This window comes from Dromiciops gliroides, chromosome 2 (assembly GCF_019393635.1).
Source record: "Dromiciops gliroides isolate mDroGli1 chromosome 2, mDroGli1.pri, whole genome shotgun sequence".
Lineage (NCBI taxonomy): Eukaryota > Metazoa > Chordata > Mammalia > Microbiotheria > Microbiotheriidae > Dromiciops > Dromiciops gliroides.
Window position 1 is genome coordinate 50,204,481 of NC_057862.1, and position 20,610 is coordinate 50,225,090.

Genomic DNA, 20,610 nt, shown 5'->3' on the forward strand with positions numbered 1-20,610 from the left:
AGTTGAACCAAGGTGGAGAGAGGGAGACTCTCAGGGAGAGAAGTGACATATCACTGAGTCAGAAGATTAAATTCTAAATAGATCCTAGGAGCCCTCAATCCTAGTCTAATCAAGCAGGCTCCTGCAGTAGGATGCCCTTGACATGTATAACCTGTATTAGATTGCTCGCCATCTCAGAGAGCGGGGAGGGGAGGAAGGGATGGAGAGAATTTGGAACTTAATTTTTTTTTTTTTTGCAGGGCAGTGAGGGTTAAGTGACTTGCCCAGAGTCACACAGCTAGTAAGTGTCAAGTGTCTGAGAGCGGATTTGAACTCAGGTCCTTCTGAGTGGGTGCTTTATCCACTGCGCCAACTAGATTCCCCGGAACTTAAATTTTAAAAAAATGAATGTTAAAAATTGTTTTTGCATGTAATTGGAAAAAATAACATTTAAAATATATAAAAAAGGACAAAAGTAGTATGTGCTTGAAAATCCCTTAGCCTTGTGCCATCCACATGAGATCCAGCTGATACCTCTAGGCAAGGGATGGTAGGGCTCTTTATTTCCAGTGATTGATGACTCTGAGAGGCAGGGGGTCTCCTTATCCTCTGGGTTCTGTGGGATTGACGGGGAAAGGAACAGCCTTGGCTTTACTACCTTGGCCCTGCCTAGGCCCTGAGTGTAAGAAGCTAAAAGTCTTGATGTCATGGAATGAGGATGCAGGGATGGGAGGATGGGGGTGATGTGGCAAGGAGGGCACCCAAGCACAATAATTCTGACTCAGGGCACAGAATTCCTCATTCTCATTTTCCTTTCCTCTTTCAGACTCATTTCAAGGTTAGGGTTGGGGGTGTCAATAATAATCTCTATAATTTATATTTAAAGTTTGCAAAACACTTTGTATATGCCTTATTTTGGCCTCACAACAATCCTATGAAGTAGGTACTGGGACTTGGCAGCGAAGTGGCCAATGGATGGAGCAGTGGACTTGAATTTGGAAAAACCTTTGCTGGAATTTGGCCTCAGGCACTTGCTAGCTGTGTGACTGGGCAAGTCACTCTCTGGCCTTCAGATTTCTATAAAACTGAGATAATAATAGCAGCTACTTCCCAGGGTTGTTATGAGACTCAAGTGAAATAACATGCAAATCACTTTGCAAACCTTACAGCATTATCTATATGTAAAACACAAGCCCTTATTATTGCTTGGGAGAGGACCCTGCAATATCACTGGTGTAAGGAATACCTTCTCTCAGGGCAGTTTGTCTCCTGTTCTGTTGTCCAGGGTACAGGGTTGTCTAGAGAGTGAGTGACTTGTCCAAGGTCACATAGATAGCATGAACTTAAACCAGTTTTCCTGACTTGGGGGTGGGGTGGATGGGAAGAAGATAGATACTAAAGGCATTAAAATCCCACTCTGCGCATCAGAACAATGGAGGCTCAGAGAGGTTGTGACTTAGGATCATAGGTTTAGAGCTGGGAGAGACCCTAATAAGCCACTGAATCTAATCCCCTTATTTTACAGGTGAGAAAATGGAGAGGCTGTGACTTAGGCAGAGGTACATAGCTCTGGTGTGAGGCAATATTTGAAGTGACATCTTCCCAATACACTACCTCCCGTAGCTACCTAGACATGCCAATGGTCGCATAGCCAATAGAAGGCAGAGGGAAGATCTGGACTTAGGTCTTCCTGATGCCAGATTCAGCACTTTATCCCTGCTGCCTCCCAGGGAAGGAAGGAGCTGGGCAGACATTCAAGGTGCTTGTGCCGTCGTCTGGGTAGGACAGCTAAGTGGCAAAGTGGATAAAACACTGGCCCCGGAGTCAGGAGGACCTGAGTTCAAATCTCACCTCAGACACTTACTGACTGTGTGGCCCTGTAAAGTCACTTAACTTCAATTGCCTTAAAACATCTGGGGCCATCTCCAGTCGTCCTGATGTATATCTTCCCCCTGGACCCAGATGGCTCTGGAGGAGAGAGTGAGGTTAGTGACCTTGCACAGCCCCGCCTCACTTAAATCCAATTCAGTGCAAGTCATGACATCTGTCATGGTGCTTTTCGACAATGAAGGACAAACAACAACAAGCCACAGTCTGGGTGCCTAGAGAGGGAGGCAGAGTCAGACCCAGAACTCAGGGTGAAGCCTCTTGTTCCCAAGGGTCTCTGGAATGACCCATTGTGGAGCAGCCTTATGTGGGAGACATTATATAGTCCTTAAAGCTTTACACATAGTCACTCACAACTCTGGGAGGTAGGTGCCATTATTCCCATTTTACAGATGGGGAGATCTAGGGAGACAGAGGTTAAGTGACTTGCCCCAGGTCACAGAGCTGGTAAGTGCCAGAAGCAGGATTCCTCACACTCAGCGGTTTATTCTGCCCTAGCTGTCCTGAGCTGCCATGAACTTGAGTTCAGGTCTCTTCCCTCCCACGTACTACCTGCCCAGCTGTCCTCTCACTACCAGAAAATGAAAGCCCTGGTCTGGACAATCCCACAGCTCTCGTCCACCGATGCGTTTATGATCCTATGTTCTTTGCAGCAAACCTGATGGATTACCAGGTGCTTCCATAGGCATGAGGTCATCTGTTGAGTGATCCCCAGTCCTGCAGTGAGTCCATCAAAGATTCCCCCAGGGCTGAGCCCTGGCACATGGAGCTGTCCCGGGGCTGAATGCCCTTGGCTTAGCTCCATATACCGCCCAAAATAAAGTTCAAACTGCCACATTTAGGGCCCAGCCCCAGCCCCTAGACTCCCCCCCCCCAGATGACTCACGGAACATAAACGATCTCTTTTTAAAGCATCTGAGTCACTGGTGGTGGCTGTGGCATCCTGGGGAATGTGTCATGGAGCCATTATCCCACTTCTCTCCCTCCTCAACTCCCCCCACACCCCACCCCGACGGGGCCGCTCCCTGGCCTGTGGTCGCCCCACATGCCCACAGCCCAGCCCTTCTGCTGCTGGTGGCTGCTCCTTAATGGAGCTGTTTGATACCGTTGCTAGCCTGTCTTGGAGTCAGGCGGGCAGCGGATCCTCTTCTCTTACGTCTGTGCCTGAGGGTCCGAGGCTCAGATCCTCAGTCTTGCTCTTCCTTCCCTTTTGGCAAAGAAAGGGCCCCCTGCCATCGCCGCACCCAATCCCAACCAAGCACACGCTTGGAGTTCTAGGGTGAAGTTTCCCCTCTCCCTGCAGGAGAAGTTATGGGGATAGAGATTAAGTCTGTCCTCTCAATTCTGTCTTAGGGGCATCTTTCTTCTGAGAACAGTGGACTGGGCGGGGAGGGTCCTGGGCGGCTAATCTTTAGTAGAAAAAAAGACAGACCTGCTATTTATAGCAGGTTCTAAGATCCTGTCTTAATTCTGGTCCAAAGCCTCCCTCCTCTGCACCTAAGGGGGAACAGACCCTCTCCTACCTATGTCTCCTACATCAGGATGCTATGGGACAGACACCAGCCCCGAAAGCCGAGAACCTGGAGTCAGCTCTGTAACCTTGGACATGTCACTTCACCTCTATGGAGACTCAATTTCCTTATCTGTGAAATGGTGTTTAGATCAAATCAGAGTTTGCACATAATGGACTTTGTGAACCCTAAACCACTGTATAAATATAAGTTATTATGACATAAAGTTCTTTGGAAACCCTAAAACATTAGGCAAATGTGAGCCATCAGAAGTTGTAGTATTCTTGTGGGGGGTAGATCCAATGACTCCAGATGCTTTGATATCCTCTGGGAAAGAGATGGAGAGAGAGAGTGACTGCTGGGGCTGCTTTCATGGGGTTCATCTGGAACCTGGGTTCCCACCAAGGCCCTGCCCCTTGCCAATTTGTGCTAGTGTGACCTTGGAGTCTTAGCACAGGGATAACAACCCTGCCACCCCCTGCCTCATGTGGCTGGTGAGCAAAACTCCTCTACTCTGCAAATCTCAAATGGGGAAACTGAGGCAGTGGTGACTGACTCTAGGCCACAGATAGAACATCTTCCTGTCCTGGGCTCTTCTAGCGGCCATCATACTTTTGTGTGTTTGAATCTTGCCTTTCCAATTCAACTGTAAGCTCTTGGAGGACTAGAGTGGGTATGGTTTGGCAGGAAGAATGCTGGAACTAGAGGCTGGAGGGACCTGGGTGCGAATTTCACTTTTTTTTTTTTGGTGTCGAATTCCACCTTTCAATACTTATTAATTGTATGCCAAGTGACAACCTCAGTGTCCTCGTGTTTAAATTTGGGCTAATAATATCTTCAATTATCCACCCCCAAAGAGCTCTGGGGCCACTTACTCCAATCGATAGCTGAATGATGCCTTGCAAAGAGTCTCAAACTTAGAATTATAGGACCCATGTTCAGATCCCAGCTCTGCTACTTCCTGCCTTTATCCTCTCTCCGGGCCTCAGTTTCTTATCTGTATACCTGTATATCAAATGATCTCTAAGGCCCCTCCCAGTTCTTCATCCATGAGCCTATGACAGGGTTGTTGGAAGTATCATAGGGGTAACAAAGTGCTTTGCAAACCTCAGTGAGCTACAGCCCCAACCCAGGATTTCAGTAGCATGGGGAGTTCCCCCCACAGGGGCAGATCAGCACCGTCTCTGCCCTGGACAGCCTTAGAGCAAAAGTTCTGGACTTTGGGTAAAACAGGGTTTGTTCCCCCTTGGGTGCAGAGGAGGGAGGCTTTGAACTAGAGCTCTGGGGTCCAGAGCTCTGTCCTCCTCAAGGGGACTTTGGATAGATTTCAGGGAGTATGTGAACTTAGATGAGAAAAAATTATAATCTTATAAAATCCACTATCTACCATATTCTTCAACTGGGAATTTAAAAAACTCTATTTTTGAGGATTCCATGGGCTTCCAAAGACTGACAAGGGTTAAGAAGCCCTGCCTCAGAGAGCTGTCTAGGGCACAGAGATTAAGCAACTTGCCCAGGGTCACGAAGCCAGTCTCTTTCAGAGGGGCACTTGAACCCGCATCTTCCTCCTGGCTCTGAGGCCAGTCTTCTCAATACCACATTATGTTGCCTCTCAAGCTCTATCAATATCAGCTTTTCTTCTTTTATCCCCTATAAGGGGTGGACACACAGCAGGTGGCCAATAATGATCGAAGGAATTGAAATCCAAGTCAGAGATATTGAGGTCAGACATAAGGAAGAACTCACTTCCCGACTCTTGGGGGAGATCAATCATTGGGATAGGTGACAGAGAGCTCTGGACTATCCAAGCAGGAAAACTAAATTCTGCTCTGGAAGGCCTGGCCAGTCACCAGCCTGAAGGCAGGGGGCTGGGCCAAATGTTCCCCCCCCCCCCTTCAGTGGGGGATGGGAGAAGGGGCAACAGCTGGAACCCTGGTCTCTGTTCTGGCCTCCTTCAGGCTGGGTTCCAGCCCAAGCCGACTTCCTTTGTACTCCCACCAGGCATCCTGGGCCCTGTTTGCTTACATCCCCTGGGCAGATGTTTGGAGTCATCCTGACAGACCTCTCCCTCCTGGGTGACGGGGAGCCTTCCCTCTATGGGCTTAAAGAAATCCAGGGGAAAAGGCACCATGGCTGCTCCTAAAAATAGACCAACATCCCTGGAACAAGTGGATTCTAGGTCTGAGCTGACCCTGCCTGTCAAAGGGGACTGGGTGGAGGAAGGAGACAAACTCTCTCTGTGTACAGGGAACCAGGACTTCAGGGGCCAGAGCTGTTTCTGCCTAGTATGGGGAATCAGCCTAGGATAGAGACCTCCCCAGAAGAGAGAAGACAAGTTCCTTTGTAATGGGAATGGGTGGGGAGTGCTTACTCACCTGTTGGACCTGGGGAGCTGGGGAGGGCAGGAGGCAGCCGCAGGGCCCTAAGCCCCAGTACAATCGGCCCAGTCAGGAGCCTGCCTTCCTGGAGGGGAGCCGAGCCCGCTCAGAGGGGAGGCATCCCATCCCGGAGTCTAGTCTGGACCCCACCCACCTACCCGCCAAAACCCATTCCAAAGAATCTTTCTCACTTTCCCTCAGGCCCCAAACCTAGCGATAGCCTCAAACAGCTAACCGGTGGGCTGGATTGCCCAATAGCGGCAGGCTAGAGTTGGAAAGAGTCTTCTTAGAGATCACTGAGTGCAAACCTCTCCCTAGGCCTAAGAAAAGAGGCCCAGAGAGAAGGGATCTGTCCCTAACGTTCTAGTTATTAGCCGAGCTGGGACTAATTCCTTTCTCTGGGCTTTGAATCTATCATACCTCCCTGCTCCTTCCGGGCTAGTCCCTGGGGAGCTGTTTGACAGCAGAGGGGTCAAAGACATTTGTCTGGGGTTTGCCTGTCCCCGTGGGAGGTTGGTCAGAATGGAAGGGAGGTAAGACAGGGGCTGCGGTGAAGGAGAGCAATTTCCGTTCCCACCAGGCATGGAGACCCTAAGAAAACAGACCCTGTTGGAATGAAGTCCCAGATGCTGGCAGAGGAAGAGAGAGCCCTGCCCCGATTCCCCTATTTAGGAATGTCATCAGGACCCCAAGGCTCAACCTCAGTCAGGAAGAGGGGGTGGGAGCTATAAATACTGACTTGGGCTAGCCTGGGCCTTGCGTGATTCCCACGGCTCAGGCCTTTCTTTCCTTCCCTTCTTTGCTCACATGGGGCTGTCATTGGTGCTTTCTCATCAGCTGGAAACTCTTAAAGTAACTCAGGATTTTGGCCCGTACACATGGGGTGTATTTTCCAACCAGGGGCGGGGGAGAAGGAGGAGGAACAGAATCGCTAACCATCTGACAGATAAATGCATTAGGACTTTCCAAAGGAGTCCGAAAGAACTCTCTGTCTAGCACTCGATTCTGGCCCAGTTCTGCCAGGGGGAAACCCCCAGACTCTTAACAGTAAGGTCTCATGGGAGGTTACAGCATCATAGAATGGGGAATATCAGAGCTGGAAGGGCCCTTAGAGATCATTTAATCCAATCCCCTCATCTTACATGAAGGTTAAGTGACTTGCCCAAGGTCACACAGCCAGTAAGTGTCAGAAGTAGGATATGAACCGGTTCCTCTGACCCAGTGAACCATAGGGAGACATTTGAAGTGCTTTGCAAACTGCAAGACCCTATAGACACGGGATGAATGAATTTTGGTTGAATTAAATGGACTAAAAGTCAGAGCTCCCTCTTCTTGATCATATCCCTACTGGGCACAGGCAACCACCCCCTTCTTTTTCACCACCTCTTCTTTTTAGAGAGGGTCTGATGCCTGGGTGGTGGCATCTTTCTCCCCGGTGAATGCGGCTCCCCAGAAGGGAAGAGGCATATAGGGCATTTGAAACACCCCGCACACTGAAACAGTTAAACCGTGGATAAAGGCAGGAAATCTGATGAAGAACAGACCTCGGTGAGAACAAGGCCCAGGCTGCTCTCACGTCTGGGAGCCCGCCAAGGGAGTGGGGGTAGGGAGAGGGGAGTTCGAACCATTCACAAATATCCCATCTCAGAGTAGGCCAGACCCATCGTTTACTGTGATGCTGTGGAACACTCTGCTAGCAACGATTATTCCCCCATCCCAACACATGCTGATCCATCCCAACCCACCCCCTTCCTCTCACCACCTGCACCAGAACCTGTCCTTTTAATTAAGGCAACATTGTTCTGCTTTGTTGGCCTGAAGGGGCTGGAGTAGTCTTGGGACAAGGGCCAGGCCTTGAGAGAGGGGTGGGATTTAGAGAGACCTGCATGAAGAGAGTGTGTTCTGTCTTGGTAGAGGGACCAGAAGGAGGGAAGATGATGAAGTGGAAATAGGTAAGGGGAATATTCCCCAAACTTGACCATGGATGGATGCTTAGCCAGGATTGCTCCTAAGATCCCTTTTAGATCTAAATCTATGACCATATAGTGTGGAATCATAGGTGGAATAGGGGATTGCCTGCAGTTTTATCCGAGAGGCTCTAAAGTGTGCTGCTAAACCGACCCCTACATACCTTCTTCATCTGGCTGCTATCAAGCTACTTTCTTATCTAGCCTGCCTGAAATTCCCAACAAGAATCAATGAAGGTGTCAAAATAAAAAGCAAGAAGACATTCATCATTTCTGGAAGGTTCCTTTGAAAGTAGGCATTGTTTTGTGAAAGGGGGACACGAGAAAAGGAGATACAGCGTAACTGGAGGAGGGAAATGGGGACCCCACACGTGAAACATTAGTGAAAAATAAAGGATAGTAAATGATGGAGTAGGTGAGTATGTGGTGTAGACACCATGTGGTGTAGACAGTAAGGCACTGGAAGAAGCCTACAAAGGAAGAGATTGTGTGGACTGGCTTGGTCTGGGAAGTCTTCTTGGAGAAGGGGATCTTTGAGTTGGCTCCTGAAAGATGTGGGAGAGAAAGAATGCATTTCTAGGGGACCATCTCATAGAATTGTACAATGTTAGAGCTGCACAGGACCTCGGATGTTGTCTAGTGTGGATTCCTTATTTTAAGGGGTAGGAATGCAGGGTCAGGGAGTGAAAGTGCCTTGCCTGAGGCCAGAGGATCATAGATTGAGAGCCCAGAAGTTATGGAGTCCAGACTCTTAATTTTACAGATGAGGAAACTGAGGGCCAAAGAGAAGTCAAGTCTTGCTTGGGTCACACAGCTGGTGAGTAAGTGATTGAGGCAGGATTCGACCCCACGTCTTCCTAACTCCAAGGTTAGCATTCTCTCCCTTATATTGCATTGCTTCTCATATGGCCTATTCATTTCAACACACATTTACTAAATGCCTACTATGTGCAAAGGCCTCATGAGGTGATAAAAAAACTTCCTTGGCCTCTGGACCATCCCCACCTCTAGTCTCCTAAAGTCTTTCCAGGCTCAGGGCCAAGAGATCTCAGCCAGAGGGTAGCCTTGACGCTGGGTGGCAGAGAGTGATCCCTCTCTGATAGTCACAACACTGGGTAAAGAATCTTTCACAACCCCTTTCTCCCCCACCTCTGGAGCCAACGTTTCTAAGTCTCTCGCTCTCTGTGTATATACATGTCTATTTCCAGTTTTTCCTTCCCTCCCTCCCTCTCCCTTTCCCTCCCACCACTCCCCCGACCCCGTGGCAGCACGCCCAGTTCTCCAAGCATATATACTTCCTCTGTGATCTCAGCACAAGCCACGCTCCTTGTCTGTCCTCGGCTCCTGCACTGAGCCAGCCTCCCTGCCCCACCTGATGCTACTCCTCCTCCACACCAGACCTGAAAAAACCCCTCCTTGTCAACCCTTGGCAGGCTAGAAGGAGAAGGGGCCAGGGCGGAGGGTGGGTAGAGGGGAGTACGGTTAATTTAGCTCTTGGACTGCTTAGAATCGGTGTTAAGCATTAAATTCTATGCTGCCTTACCCAGGACTTGCCCCTCTCCCCTGTGTAGGACAGGGCTGGATCACCTTGCTGGTAAGGACCCCCTTGTCTGCCCCCTTAGCTCCAGTCACTTCCCTTCTCAAACATTGGAGGATGGAGATCCACCCCATTTCTGACCTCCTACTGTCCTAGATAATCAGCACCTCACTCTGCTACATGCTTCTATACTAACTATCCTGGGCTGGCGCCTAACTAAGTGGGCAAATTCTGCAATAGTAGCCAGACCGGGAGCTTCCTCCCGTCTTCCTCATTATGTAGATGGGGGCCCAGGAGGTGTTGAAAAAGCACTGGACTCGTCCTCGGGGCGCCCAAGAGTCTAATTCCAGTTCTGTCACTAACTAACTGTGTGACCTTGGGGAAGTAACTTTCTCTCTCTGGGTCTTACTGCATCACCTGTAAAATGAGAAAGCTGGACAAACTTAAGGTGCTTCTGTGGTGACTTCCAGTTCTAGCCTTTTAGACGTCTGTGTCTCTCAGAATAATTGACCTTAGAAGCTAGAAGCCTTCCTAGAGATTATCTAGTTCAATTTATCCAATTCATTCATTTCTTTTTTTTTTCAATTCATTCATTTCATTTCACAGATGGGTAAACTGAGGCTAGTAAGTAGCAGAGCTAGGAAGAAAACTTCAGTTTTCTTACTCCATTTCCGGTGCTCTTTCCATTACACAATGCTCTCTAGTAGTTTGAATAGTCTTGTTAAAATTGTTTATATTCCTCTACACGAGGGTATGAGCCTGCGGGGCTTCAACAGTTAAGGAGTTAAGAAGAGCCGAAGGATGACTTTCAGTGGGCTCTCTGAGGTTCCCTCTAACCCTCAGATTCTGTGAAAGCAAAATGGAGCGAGGGAGCAGAGCCAGAGTGGAATGATGGCTCTGGAAAGGTTTCAGTGGGGCTTCAGAGGCAGGGGGTTCGACTTGATGACACGTTCAGGTCATTTCGAGACAGCTAGGTGATGCGGTAGGTGGAGCTCTAGACCTGAAGTTGGGAAGACCTAAATTCAAATCCAGCCTCAGCTGGGACCCTGGGCAAGTCACCTAATTGCCACTTGCCTCAGTTTCTCCATCTGCAAAATGGAGATAACAGCAGCAGCATCAGAGTCGTTTTGAGAGTATGATGAGATAATATCTGTAAGGGGGTTTGCAAACCATAAAGTGCTATACAAATGCTAGGTATTATTCTTATTTCCAGTGTGTGGGCATTTTGGGAGAAGGGGAGCCTGTGGGCTGGTGCTGTTGGAGAGCTCCTTATAAGTCAGGCTTCTCCCAAGCAGTGAAGGAGGCCTTGTTCTGACCCCTGGGGTACGGGTGGGGTGGGGTGGGGAGTGGAGGGGAGCGGGGAGGACAACAGCTGCAGAGAATCTGGGATGGTTGTGGAGAGGAAGAGGTCAGGAGGTGGAACCACAGGCTGACAGGTCCAGGGGGAAGGGGTTAACCCTAAAGTCCTTTAAGAAGCCAAGCCAACTTGCCCAGCTCTGATAACAGCTGTGTGATCTTGAATAAATCCCTAAGCTTCTCTGGGACTCCCTGTCCTCCTCTGTGATATGAAATAGTAGGGCTAGAGTGTGTCTAAGGTTCCCCTCCCCCTGCCCGCTACAAATCCCAAGATTCTATCTTTCCCGATATCTCCCCTCCTCCAGTCACTAGTCCCCGGATTCTCTCCCAACCCATCTTCCATAGTGAAGCCACATTAGTCTTCCTAACACCACCTCCCCACTCAAAACTCTTCATTGGCTTCCCACTCCCCATAGGGTTAGGGCATGCATGAAGATGGTCCAAGAAGGTGGAATTCCAATTCCTTAGCTATTCAAAGCCTTCCAAGATCCGATGCCAGCCTACCTTTCCAGACTCATGACCAACTATGCCCCTACACACACACACACACACACACACACACACACACACACACACACACACACACACACACACACACACACACACACACACCCTCTTCTCCAGCCAGGCTGTTCTCCTTATTATCACCTGCCCAAGCCATGTTCATTCCTGCCTCTGCATCTTTGCTGCCTGACGTGACCTCCTGCTTTCCTTCCTGCTGCTTCAGGTCCCAGACATCCTTCAAGGTCCAGGAAGCTTTCCCTCATCATCTTAACCCTATGATGACTTTAGAGCTAGAAGAGACCTTGTATTCACCCAGCCAAACCCTTCATTTTACAGGAGAGGAAACTGAGGCTCAGAGAGGTTGAGTAATTTAACAAAGACTATATGGCTAGCAAAGAGCAGTTCCTTGCCTGTCAAAAATGGCAAACCACAGGGGGCAGCTAGGTGGCACAGTGGATAAAGCACTGACCCTGGAGTCAGGAGTACCTGAGTTCAAATCCGGCCTCAGACACTTGACACTTAGTAGCTGTGTGACCCTGGGCAAGTCACTTAACCCCCATTGCCCCGCAAAAAAATGGCAAACCACCCCAATATCATTGCCAAGAAAACCCCAAATGGGATCACAGAGAAGTGGACAGAACTGAAACAAATGAACAACAAAGGTCTTCCAAGTCCAAATCCATTTTTCTTTCTACTCCCCCCACCCCAGGCTCCAGTGCCTCTGGGATTTCTCCCTCCTGTAATCTCCAGTGGTCCTCACTGTCTGTACCTCTAGCTGTCCAGTACTAGTCTCTTTAAATAGTAAGAATCCTTTGCATTGGGGGCAGCTAGGTGGCACAGTGGATAAAGCACCGGCCCTGGATTCAGGAGGACCTGAGTTCAAATCCGGCCTCAGAAACCTGACACTTACTAGCTGTGTGACCCTGGGCAAGTCACTTAACCCTCATTGCCCTGGAAGAAGAAGAAGAAGAAGAAGAAGAAGAAGAAGAAGAAGAAGAAGAAGAAGAAGAAGAAGAAGAAGAAGAAGAAGAAGAAGAAGAATCCTTTGCATTCTTAGAGCATTTTGCAGTTTCCAAAGCACCTTCTTTCATCTAGTCTTTACAACTCAACATCCTTCTGAGGTCAGCATGATGCGCAGTATTAACCCCATTTTACAGATAGGACCTTTAGCCTTAGAGAAGTGAAATGACTTGCTCAAAGGCACACGGCTATAAGTGATAGATGTGGGATCTGAACTCAGGTTTCCTGACTCTTCCACAGGGGCTCCATCTATCTTGCCAAGTTGTGGGTCTTTGTATCTCTTAGGTCTCCACAACCTGATTGTAGGACTCTTATGGGTAAGGGACTGCATCTTCATTAGGACTAAGAGGGTCATTTGGTCCAGTCTCCTGCATGATGCAACCCTCCCCCTTAATGATAGCTCTAAAAGAGAACCAGAATCTTCCATCCCCCAACCTCCCCAAACAGTTTTCAAAACTTTGATCTTTGCACTGATCCTTCCTTTTATTTTTTCTCTCTGAATCTCCACAAATCCTCTTAATCCCCTTCTTAAACCTTTTAACAAAGTGACTTTGGGCAAATAGATTAATTCTTTTAGTTCTCAATTTCTAATTCTATAAAATGGGGATAATAATATGCCTATTTCCCAGAGTTGTTATGAGGATCAAGTAAGGCAATAATTAGAAAGTGCCTAGCATAGTACTTGGCATATAATAAGTGCTATATAAAAGTTAACTATGATGATGATTATTAATTAATTAAATGAGTTCATTAGATTGGATATAATTCTAACACGACAGGGTGCTAAGAATCGCTCTTATCTTTCCTCTCAGCAGGTGGCAAATAGATCTCAAGGGATGTCCTGAGACCTCTGTCCACATTTTCTTTTCTTTTCTTTTTTTTTTTTTTCTTTTTTGCAGGGCAATGAGGGTTAAGTGACTTGCCCAGGGCCACACAGCTAGTAAGTGTCAAGTGTCTGAGCCCGGATTTGAACTCAGGTCCTCCTGAATCCAAGGCCCGTGCTTTATCCACTGCACCAACTAGCTGTCCCCTCTGTCCACATTTTCTACCCAAGGCACAGTGGCTTGGGAGACCTTCATCCCAGGGAGATGGGAGAAGGGGAAGCAGTGACACTTCAGCTGAGGCATCAAGCCCGGAGATTCTAGGCTGGAGAGTGTCAAACCCAAACTAGCAATGCTGGTCCCCAGATCCTGGGGCAAGGAGCAAGAAAGGTACCCCAAAATCGATGATGAGAGAGAAATTCAGCTGGGGAAAGGGGAGGATCTGGAGGGGGATGTGAGATCACTGACCACTAGGGCCAGTGTGGAAGAAACTCTTTGGGAGGAAAGAGAGACCCCAGAACGCCTGGGCGATTTAGAGCCAAGATGGGGCCAGCCGCCAGCCAGCCCAACCCTCTCATTTTACAGATGAAGAAACCAAAGCTTAGTTAGGGAGGGACGTGATGTGAATTGCCCACCATCATACAGGTAGTGAATGGTGCAGGTGAGATTTGAACCCAGGACCTCTGACTCCAAGTCCATTCCTTTTTCCACCATGCCACCTTGCCTTTGTACCTAGTGCCTAGCATGGTGGCTGGAACATGGTGGGTACTTCAGGAATGCTTGTTGGTCAGTCTCTGAGGGAGCAAGCAGGGAAGGGCGCAGAGAGGAGCTCATCTTGGGGCATGGCTACAAAGACAGTCACTGCATGGCAGCTTCCTAGGGGTTTCTACCTGCTGAAGTCCAAGTACTCCAAATTCTGATACCCTGGGCCAAAGTTCTGCCCAGCTGGCCCTAGTTAGAGTCCAGAGGCTGAGGACTGACTTTGCTACTTTGCTACTGACTTGTATCTGGTGGAAGCCCAGTACATTTTTTTTTTTTTTTGGTGGGGCAATGGGGGTTAAGTGACTTGCCCAAGGTCACACAGCTAGTAAGTGTCAAGTGTCTGAGGCCGGATTTGAACTCAGGAACTCCTGAATCCAGGGCCGGTGCTTTATCTACTGTGCCACCTAGCCGCCCCTGGAAGCCCGGTACATTTTGTTCAGTGTGTGTGTGTGTGTGTGTGTGTGTGTGTGTGTGTGTGTGTGTGTAAGGTCCTCTTTTAGCAAGCCATACCTGACTACCCTCAGCCTACAGTGATGATCCCTTCCTCCTCCTAACTCCTAGTATTTAGATCTTTCAATTTTTGGTCTACACCGCCTTGGGCTTTCCTCATTGGAGTTTTGCCTCCCGACTTTGTTATAAATTCAATGGTAGAGAATGGCTCATAACAATGGCCCATCACAGTGCCTGGCCCATGGTAAACACTTAATAAATCTTTGTTGATTGAACAATTTGGCAAGCATTTATTAAATAACTACTGTGTACATAGGATGGGAAGACAAGAACAACTCAATGACTCCCATTGGGACTTTTATATGGGTCTGCATATGTATAGATGTATACTATATGCTAACAGAGCAGTATGACCCAAAAGGTAAAGGAGAAAACCAGAGAAAGCCCTCCAGGCAAACTGGAAGAGAAGTGAGCACCCGTTCAGTTGGGGGAGGAATGGGGAAGGCTTTATGAAGGGACTAAGGCCTAAGCTAAGCCTTGAAGAAGGAGAAGCATTCTGACCTCAAATATCAAGAGGGAATGAATTGTAGGTATAGAGGGACACATTGAGCCAGGAGCGGATTGAGGATCAGCTACATGGGCCATGTCAATAACATTAGCCAATAAACATGCATTAAGCAGCCAATACAGATACAATAGATGTTCCTTACCCTCAAGGAGCTTACAATCGAATGGGAGAAGACAACATACAAAAGGAAGCTGAAAAGTGGGGTGAGGGGGGCAGCTAGGTGGCACCAGCCCTGGATTCAGGAGGACCTGAGTTCAAATCTGGCCTCAGATACTTGACACTAGCTGTGTGGCCCTGGGCAAGTCACTTAACCCCCATTACCCCGCAAAACCCCCAAAAAGGTGGGGTGAGGGAGGGTACCAACCAGGGGGCTCAGTGGAGAAGCCAGAGATATCCCAGAGCAGGGTAACCAGGTGAGAGATGAGCTGTTCTGAGCTCAGCTCCCTCTTTAAATGGAGGCTTTAGAGTTTGTGGCTCCACCCTTCAATTAGAGGGGCAGAAAGTAAAGGATGTGGAGGACCAAGGCTGATAGGGCACTGCAGGATAATGTTTTCCCAATTCCTCCGTGGAATGGAGGGAAAGGAGAGAGATATAGAAGGATAGGGCAGAATCAGGCTGTGGTTGGTTTGAAATCCTGGGATCCCAGCAGATGGGGTGCTGGGTTATGTCAGAAGAGACAGAGAAGGTGAATACAGACCGAGCTGGACAAAGACAGACACAGAGATAGTGACAGAGACTGTGGAGGAGAGGCAGAGTCAGAACGAGAGGGAAGTAGAGATGGAATACCAGACAGATGCTCAATAAAATAGTGATTGAAAATGAGCCTAAAAACTGTGTGTGTGTGTGTGTGTGTGCGCGCGCGCGAGCGCGCGCATGTGCGCGGAGGTGAGGGACTATGGGTGTGGAAAACTACAAATAATGTCAGACTTTTTCTGGCTAGTTTTACTGAACTGCTCTTTCTTTCTTTCTTTCTTTCTTTCTTTCTTTCTTTCTTTCTTTCTTTCTTTCTTTCTCTCTCCCTCCCTCTCTCCTTCCTCCAACCCTCTCTCCCTCCCTCCTTCCTTCCTTCCTCCCTCTCTTTCCTTCATTTTCTCCTTTTCCTTCTTTCCTTCCTTCCTTCCTTCCTTCCTTCCTTCCTTCCTTCCTTCCTTCCTTCCTTCCTTCCTTCCTTCCTTCCTTCCTTCCTCCCTCTCTTTCCTTCATTTTCTCCTTTTCCTTCTTTCCTTCCTTCCTTCCTTCCTTCCTTCCTTCCTTCCTTCCTTCCTTTCTTCCTTCCTTCCTTCCTTCCTTCCTTCCTTCCTTCCTTCCTTCCTTCCTTCCTTCCTTCCTTCCTTCCTTCCTTCCTTCCTTCCTTCCTCTTTGTTATAATGGATTATTCTCTGGGGTAGGGAGGAGGGAGGGATATCTTGGGTAATATAGGTGATGTAAAAACAAAATGTTATCAACAAACTTAAAATTGTATTTTGATAAGAGCAAATGAGTCTAAACCAAAGCAGGAGACATTATGGTCAGATAGGAAGAAGGACTTTCAGATGGATGGATGGATCCAATACCAGAACTGAAAAGAGGGAGACTGTAGAGTTTCAGCCTCTCCCTTGTCCATCCTCCTGTTCTTACTTTTCTATTTAGCTAGAGACCGGGGGCCTGGGGGAAGTGATCTTTTGAAACTCCTCCCAATTTGGAGCTGCTCTTTTCAGGACCTGGCACCCTGTTTGCACTTGGCCCTATCTGATTTTCTGAGACAAGCATGGGGTTCCTTAATGGGGCCCAAGCCCTGTGACAGGAGCCCAAGGCTCTCCTACCCCTGACTCATGGGGTATCCTACCCTGACTCACTTCCCCTGGAGGAAACTCATGATGCTTCTCCCCTCTCCCCACAAGCTCTCAGGGGGCTGAGGCTTCCCCATCTGATTAGTGGGCAAAAGGGTGTGGTTCTTTCTACCCCCAGGCCTTGTGGGAGGGGCATTGTTTTCGGACTCTTTCCCTGCCCAGGGCTGGTACCTTCTGGTCTGTCGGAGGTCCTTCATCCAAGCATGCCCCCAACTCCACCCATCAGATCTAGCCTGGATAGAAAACTCATTGGTACTCAGGTATCACACTTGAGTGGTGGTAGTGGGGATGTGGACCACTGTTTTACCTGAGTGGGCAAGGCCATGCTGCCACAAAGAAATGAAGCTAGGAGGGTGGAATGAGGAGAGATTTTGGGGGTCAAGAGAGTCTTCCCAGAGCCTACTGAATCACACTGCGATGGGTGGGAGCCTCCAGAGCTGGACTCTGAGGGTGAGGCTGGCAGGGTCACTGGCACCCTGGGCATTCCTGTGGTCTGAGGTGGCTGTGGCCCCATCTCTTTCTTTTCTTTTCTTTTCTTTTTTTTGGTGAGGCAATGAGGGTTAAGTGACTTGCCCAGGGTCACACAGCTAGTAAGTGTCAAGGGTCTGAGGCTGGATTCGAACTCAGGTTCTCCTGAATCCAGGGCGGGTGCCTTATCTACTGCACCACCTAGCTGCCCCAGGCCTCATCTCTTTCTGCACACAGCTCCCACCAGGGATGGAGAATTACAGAAGGCACCGTCGGAGGGTGGGAGGGTGGGAGCTTGGGAGCGGGGGTAGATCTCTGAGTAGGGCTGGCTGGCCAGCACCCTCCAAGGTGAGTCCTCGATGGTATGTGGGTTTGTGGGTGAGGAGCCCAGGGTCCTGCCTGAGGGCACTAGCAAGCGAGAACCACCCAGTGTGTTGCTGGATGGGTGGTCTTCCTGCTTTGGGGAGGCTTTCCTAAGTAAGGCATGTTGGGGGAGGGAGGTAGGCGGCCAGTGAGGAAGGACACTAAGGTAGCAATAGGCAGAGGCAGTGGAGGAGACTGATGCTGATGGAGATACAAAGGCTAAGAGGCAGTAGAAGAGCCAGAGAAGGTGGAATTCAGACAGAGGGACAAAGGCAGAGGCAGAAAGAGATAGAAGGAGACAGAGATAGTGGAGGAGAGGGAGGCAAAGACAGAAAGAAAGGGAAGTAGAGAGAGAGAGAGACAGTGGGAGGCAGACAGCCAGACACACAGACACACGGAATAAGCGGAGTGGGGCTTGGGAGATGGGGGAAAGCACAAGAATGGCGGGGGGGGGGGGGGGGGGGGGGCTGGGGTCAAGAGAAGTGTGTTCCTGTGGCTGGGGACAACGGTCAGGCTAGGCTGCTGCTGACACTGCTGAGGCGACCTTTCCAGGATCAGCCACCTACTGAGCCAGTAAACTCAGAGCCTGAAAGGTGGAAGCACCCAGCCCACATCCTCTCTGAAGTACCGTCACCCCCTACCCCTACCCCCCCACCCCGTCTAGTCCCTGCAGGGAGTCCTGTGTACCACCTGGGCATTGGGTCCGATGGGCTCTATACCCATTCACCAGTCCCAGGCCACGCTCTTGGGGAGGGGCAGTCATTCCCCAGGATCCGTGGATTGGGAGGGAGGGGGCCCTGGATAATCTGAATGTTGGTACTCAGCCCATTACCATCCTTTTCCAAATCTTTCCAGTAAATTCACAATTCCCTTAGACTTGCAAGGGTCTGGGAACTTATTTTTTTAAAAAATATTTTAATAACTTCATAATTGGTTTCTTTTATACTCCTCTGCTTTCATTTTATGCATTTACAACTGAGAATAAGCTTCATTCACCACACTGCTGAAAGGGCCCATGACACAAACGAAGTGAAAGAGCTGGGGTTCAGAGTCTGCTTCCTCAGTTCCCCTTAACCCAACCTTAGAGTAGAGAGGCCAGAGGACAAGCTCTGGGGTAGGAAGCAGGGAGGGGGGAAGTTAGAACTGGAAACTGTCCCAAAGCTGGGAGAAACCCCTGGAAACGGTCCCAAAGCTGGGAGAAACCACAGCCTGGCTAAATCACAGCCTGAATGTACTGTACACTGACTGTGGGCACTTCAACATTCCGTGCCTCAGTTTCCTTTCCTGTAAAATGAGGGAGCTGGACCCGATGGCCACCAAGGTCTCTTCCAGCTATGATTCACTCTAAGTCTGAATAACCCACAGGCTGGACAGTCCTCAGCCTGGACAAGCCACAAGCTGGACAAACCACACCCTGAACAAACTACAACCTGGATAATCCGCAGCCTGGATAATCCAGCGCTCAGTACCAAGGTCCTAGGAAGAGGCAGACTTAACTCATTTCATCCCTGGCAGTGCACGAAACTTGCCCCCAGAGAAACCGCCATTCAGACCCTTGTCCTAGGGCCCAAGGAGGATCATTCATAAACCAGCTGACCTCAGTGCGGGCTGGGACCCAGCCTGTCAATACGAGAGAGCAATGTGCGACATCTGTTGGGTTCTGGGGCTTGGCAGTCCCGTTTCTAAACTCCACATGGCTGGGGGTGGGGCAGGGCTCGGCTTGGGTGGGGTAGAGGTGGGGGGTAGGGGTGGTGGTGGATGCCCTGACAGGAGAAGAGCTGTGCAGACTGCAATTCCTGCCTGGTGGTCCTGGCCCAGAGCCCTGGGGTTGGGGCTGGTCCCAAGGGCACCCTGCCCAGCCCACCCTCCATGGATTCCAGCACCTGACAAGCCTCAGACAGTTCTCCCTGTGCCTCACTCCTCAAGGTGGGACCCTAAGAGGGTGCCCTCCAAGTCTAGATCTTCCACTATACAAGACTGGGCTTTGGAGTGAGGGGGTGTAATCACCCACCTGAGAACCATGCCCATCGTGGGCATGCCCACTTTGGCTTGGGACCTGGGGTCCAGGGAGCAAGGTGTTTGTGAATCGGGGAGATGTGCCCCAACATGGACTCTTTGCCCAGCTTCTCCTTATCCTGGCCCAGTGCCTCCCTTTGGTCCCCGCAGCCTCGACTTCCCCCTCCCCCCTGCCCTTTCCCCTCAATAACGGCGCTAGTTTTAGTGGGACCACGGAGGGGAGCAGCCAAGACTTACCTCCAGAAACAGGGCTGGGCAGTGGCGCGCACAGGACCAGAGAGAGGAGCAGCGGGAGCAGCGGCCCCCTCCGAGGCCATGGCTGGGGTGGGCTCGGGACCTGAAGCATCTTTGCTGGGCTTCTCAGATCAGTGCTCGGGGCATTTCCCAGAGAGAGCTCAGGAGAGGCAAGAAGTGGAGTGGGATCCCTCCTGGCCACCACTATATTTAATAGCGCTCGGAGCGAGGGGGAGGGGCCAGCAGCCCGCTAGGCAGACTGGGTTCAAACAAGCACTCTCAGATTTCAGGCTGGGTCTCCCCCTCCCTCACCAACCCTTCTTAAAGGGCCAGTGTAGAGCTTGACTCCATGGTCAGGTTTCTCTTCCCCTGGGAGATGAGGGCTTGGCACTTGGAGCTGAGAAAGTTTTTCCCTCTTTCCTGGCAGAAGCCAGACTCGGCAGGGATTCATGGGGAAAGGACTCTTACAGGTTACCCCTACCCCCAACATCATCACCCTCCCAATCAGTTTGTTTCCTGAGGGTATTTGGGGCTTGAGGTCTGGAGTCTGGGCAGAGTTCCCGTTAACCATGGATTACAGTTAGAAAATTTCTGTTGGGCATACTCTGATTCTCTCTCACCCACCCACCCACCCAAGAGGTATCTAAAGATCTTTGGGATCCCTTCTCCCAGGTGAGGTCTGGAATGGGGGAAGGAATGGTCTGGGACTCTATAATCCAGGTCCAGGGCCTGGGTCACTTGAGGCCAGCCAAAAGGATGGGCTTGTCCAGTCCGCTGCCTCCAGTCAAGCAGCCCCTACCTGGACCTGGGCAGTGTGTGCGCACACTGTGTTCTCTGCAACAGTCTGGTTATATACACCAAGAGCTAAAACCCGAGTCTGTTCATGAACCTGGCCTTGAACGTGGACGTGGGCTCCTGTCTGAGTGTGCTGGCCAATGTATGGGTGTTAGTGTGTGAGTG

At 49.8% G+C, this 20,610-nt stretch overlaps 1 protein-coding gene across 1 annotated transcript in view; it reads right to left on the minus strand.

Moving 5' to 3' along the window:
• CSPG4 (chondroitin sulfate proteoglycan 4) overlaps positions 1 to 19,785 on the minus strand; it is a 93,255-nt gene extending 73,470 nt beyond the window's left edge. Inside the window, 1 exon segment of the mRNA XM_043985858.1 lies at positions 19,654 to 19,785. Within this exon segment, the coding sequence (XP_043841793.1) occupies positions 19,654 to 19,762 (109 nt within the window). The 5' untranslated portion in view covers positions 19,763 to 19,785.
• Positions 19,786 to 20,610: the final 825 nt, after the last annotated feature.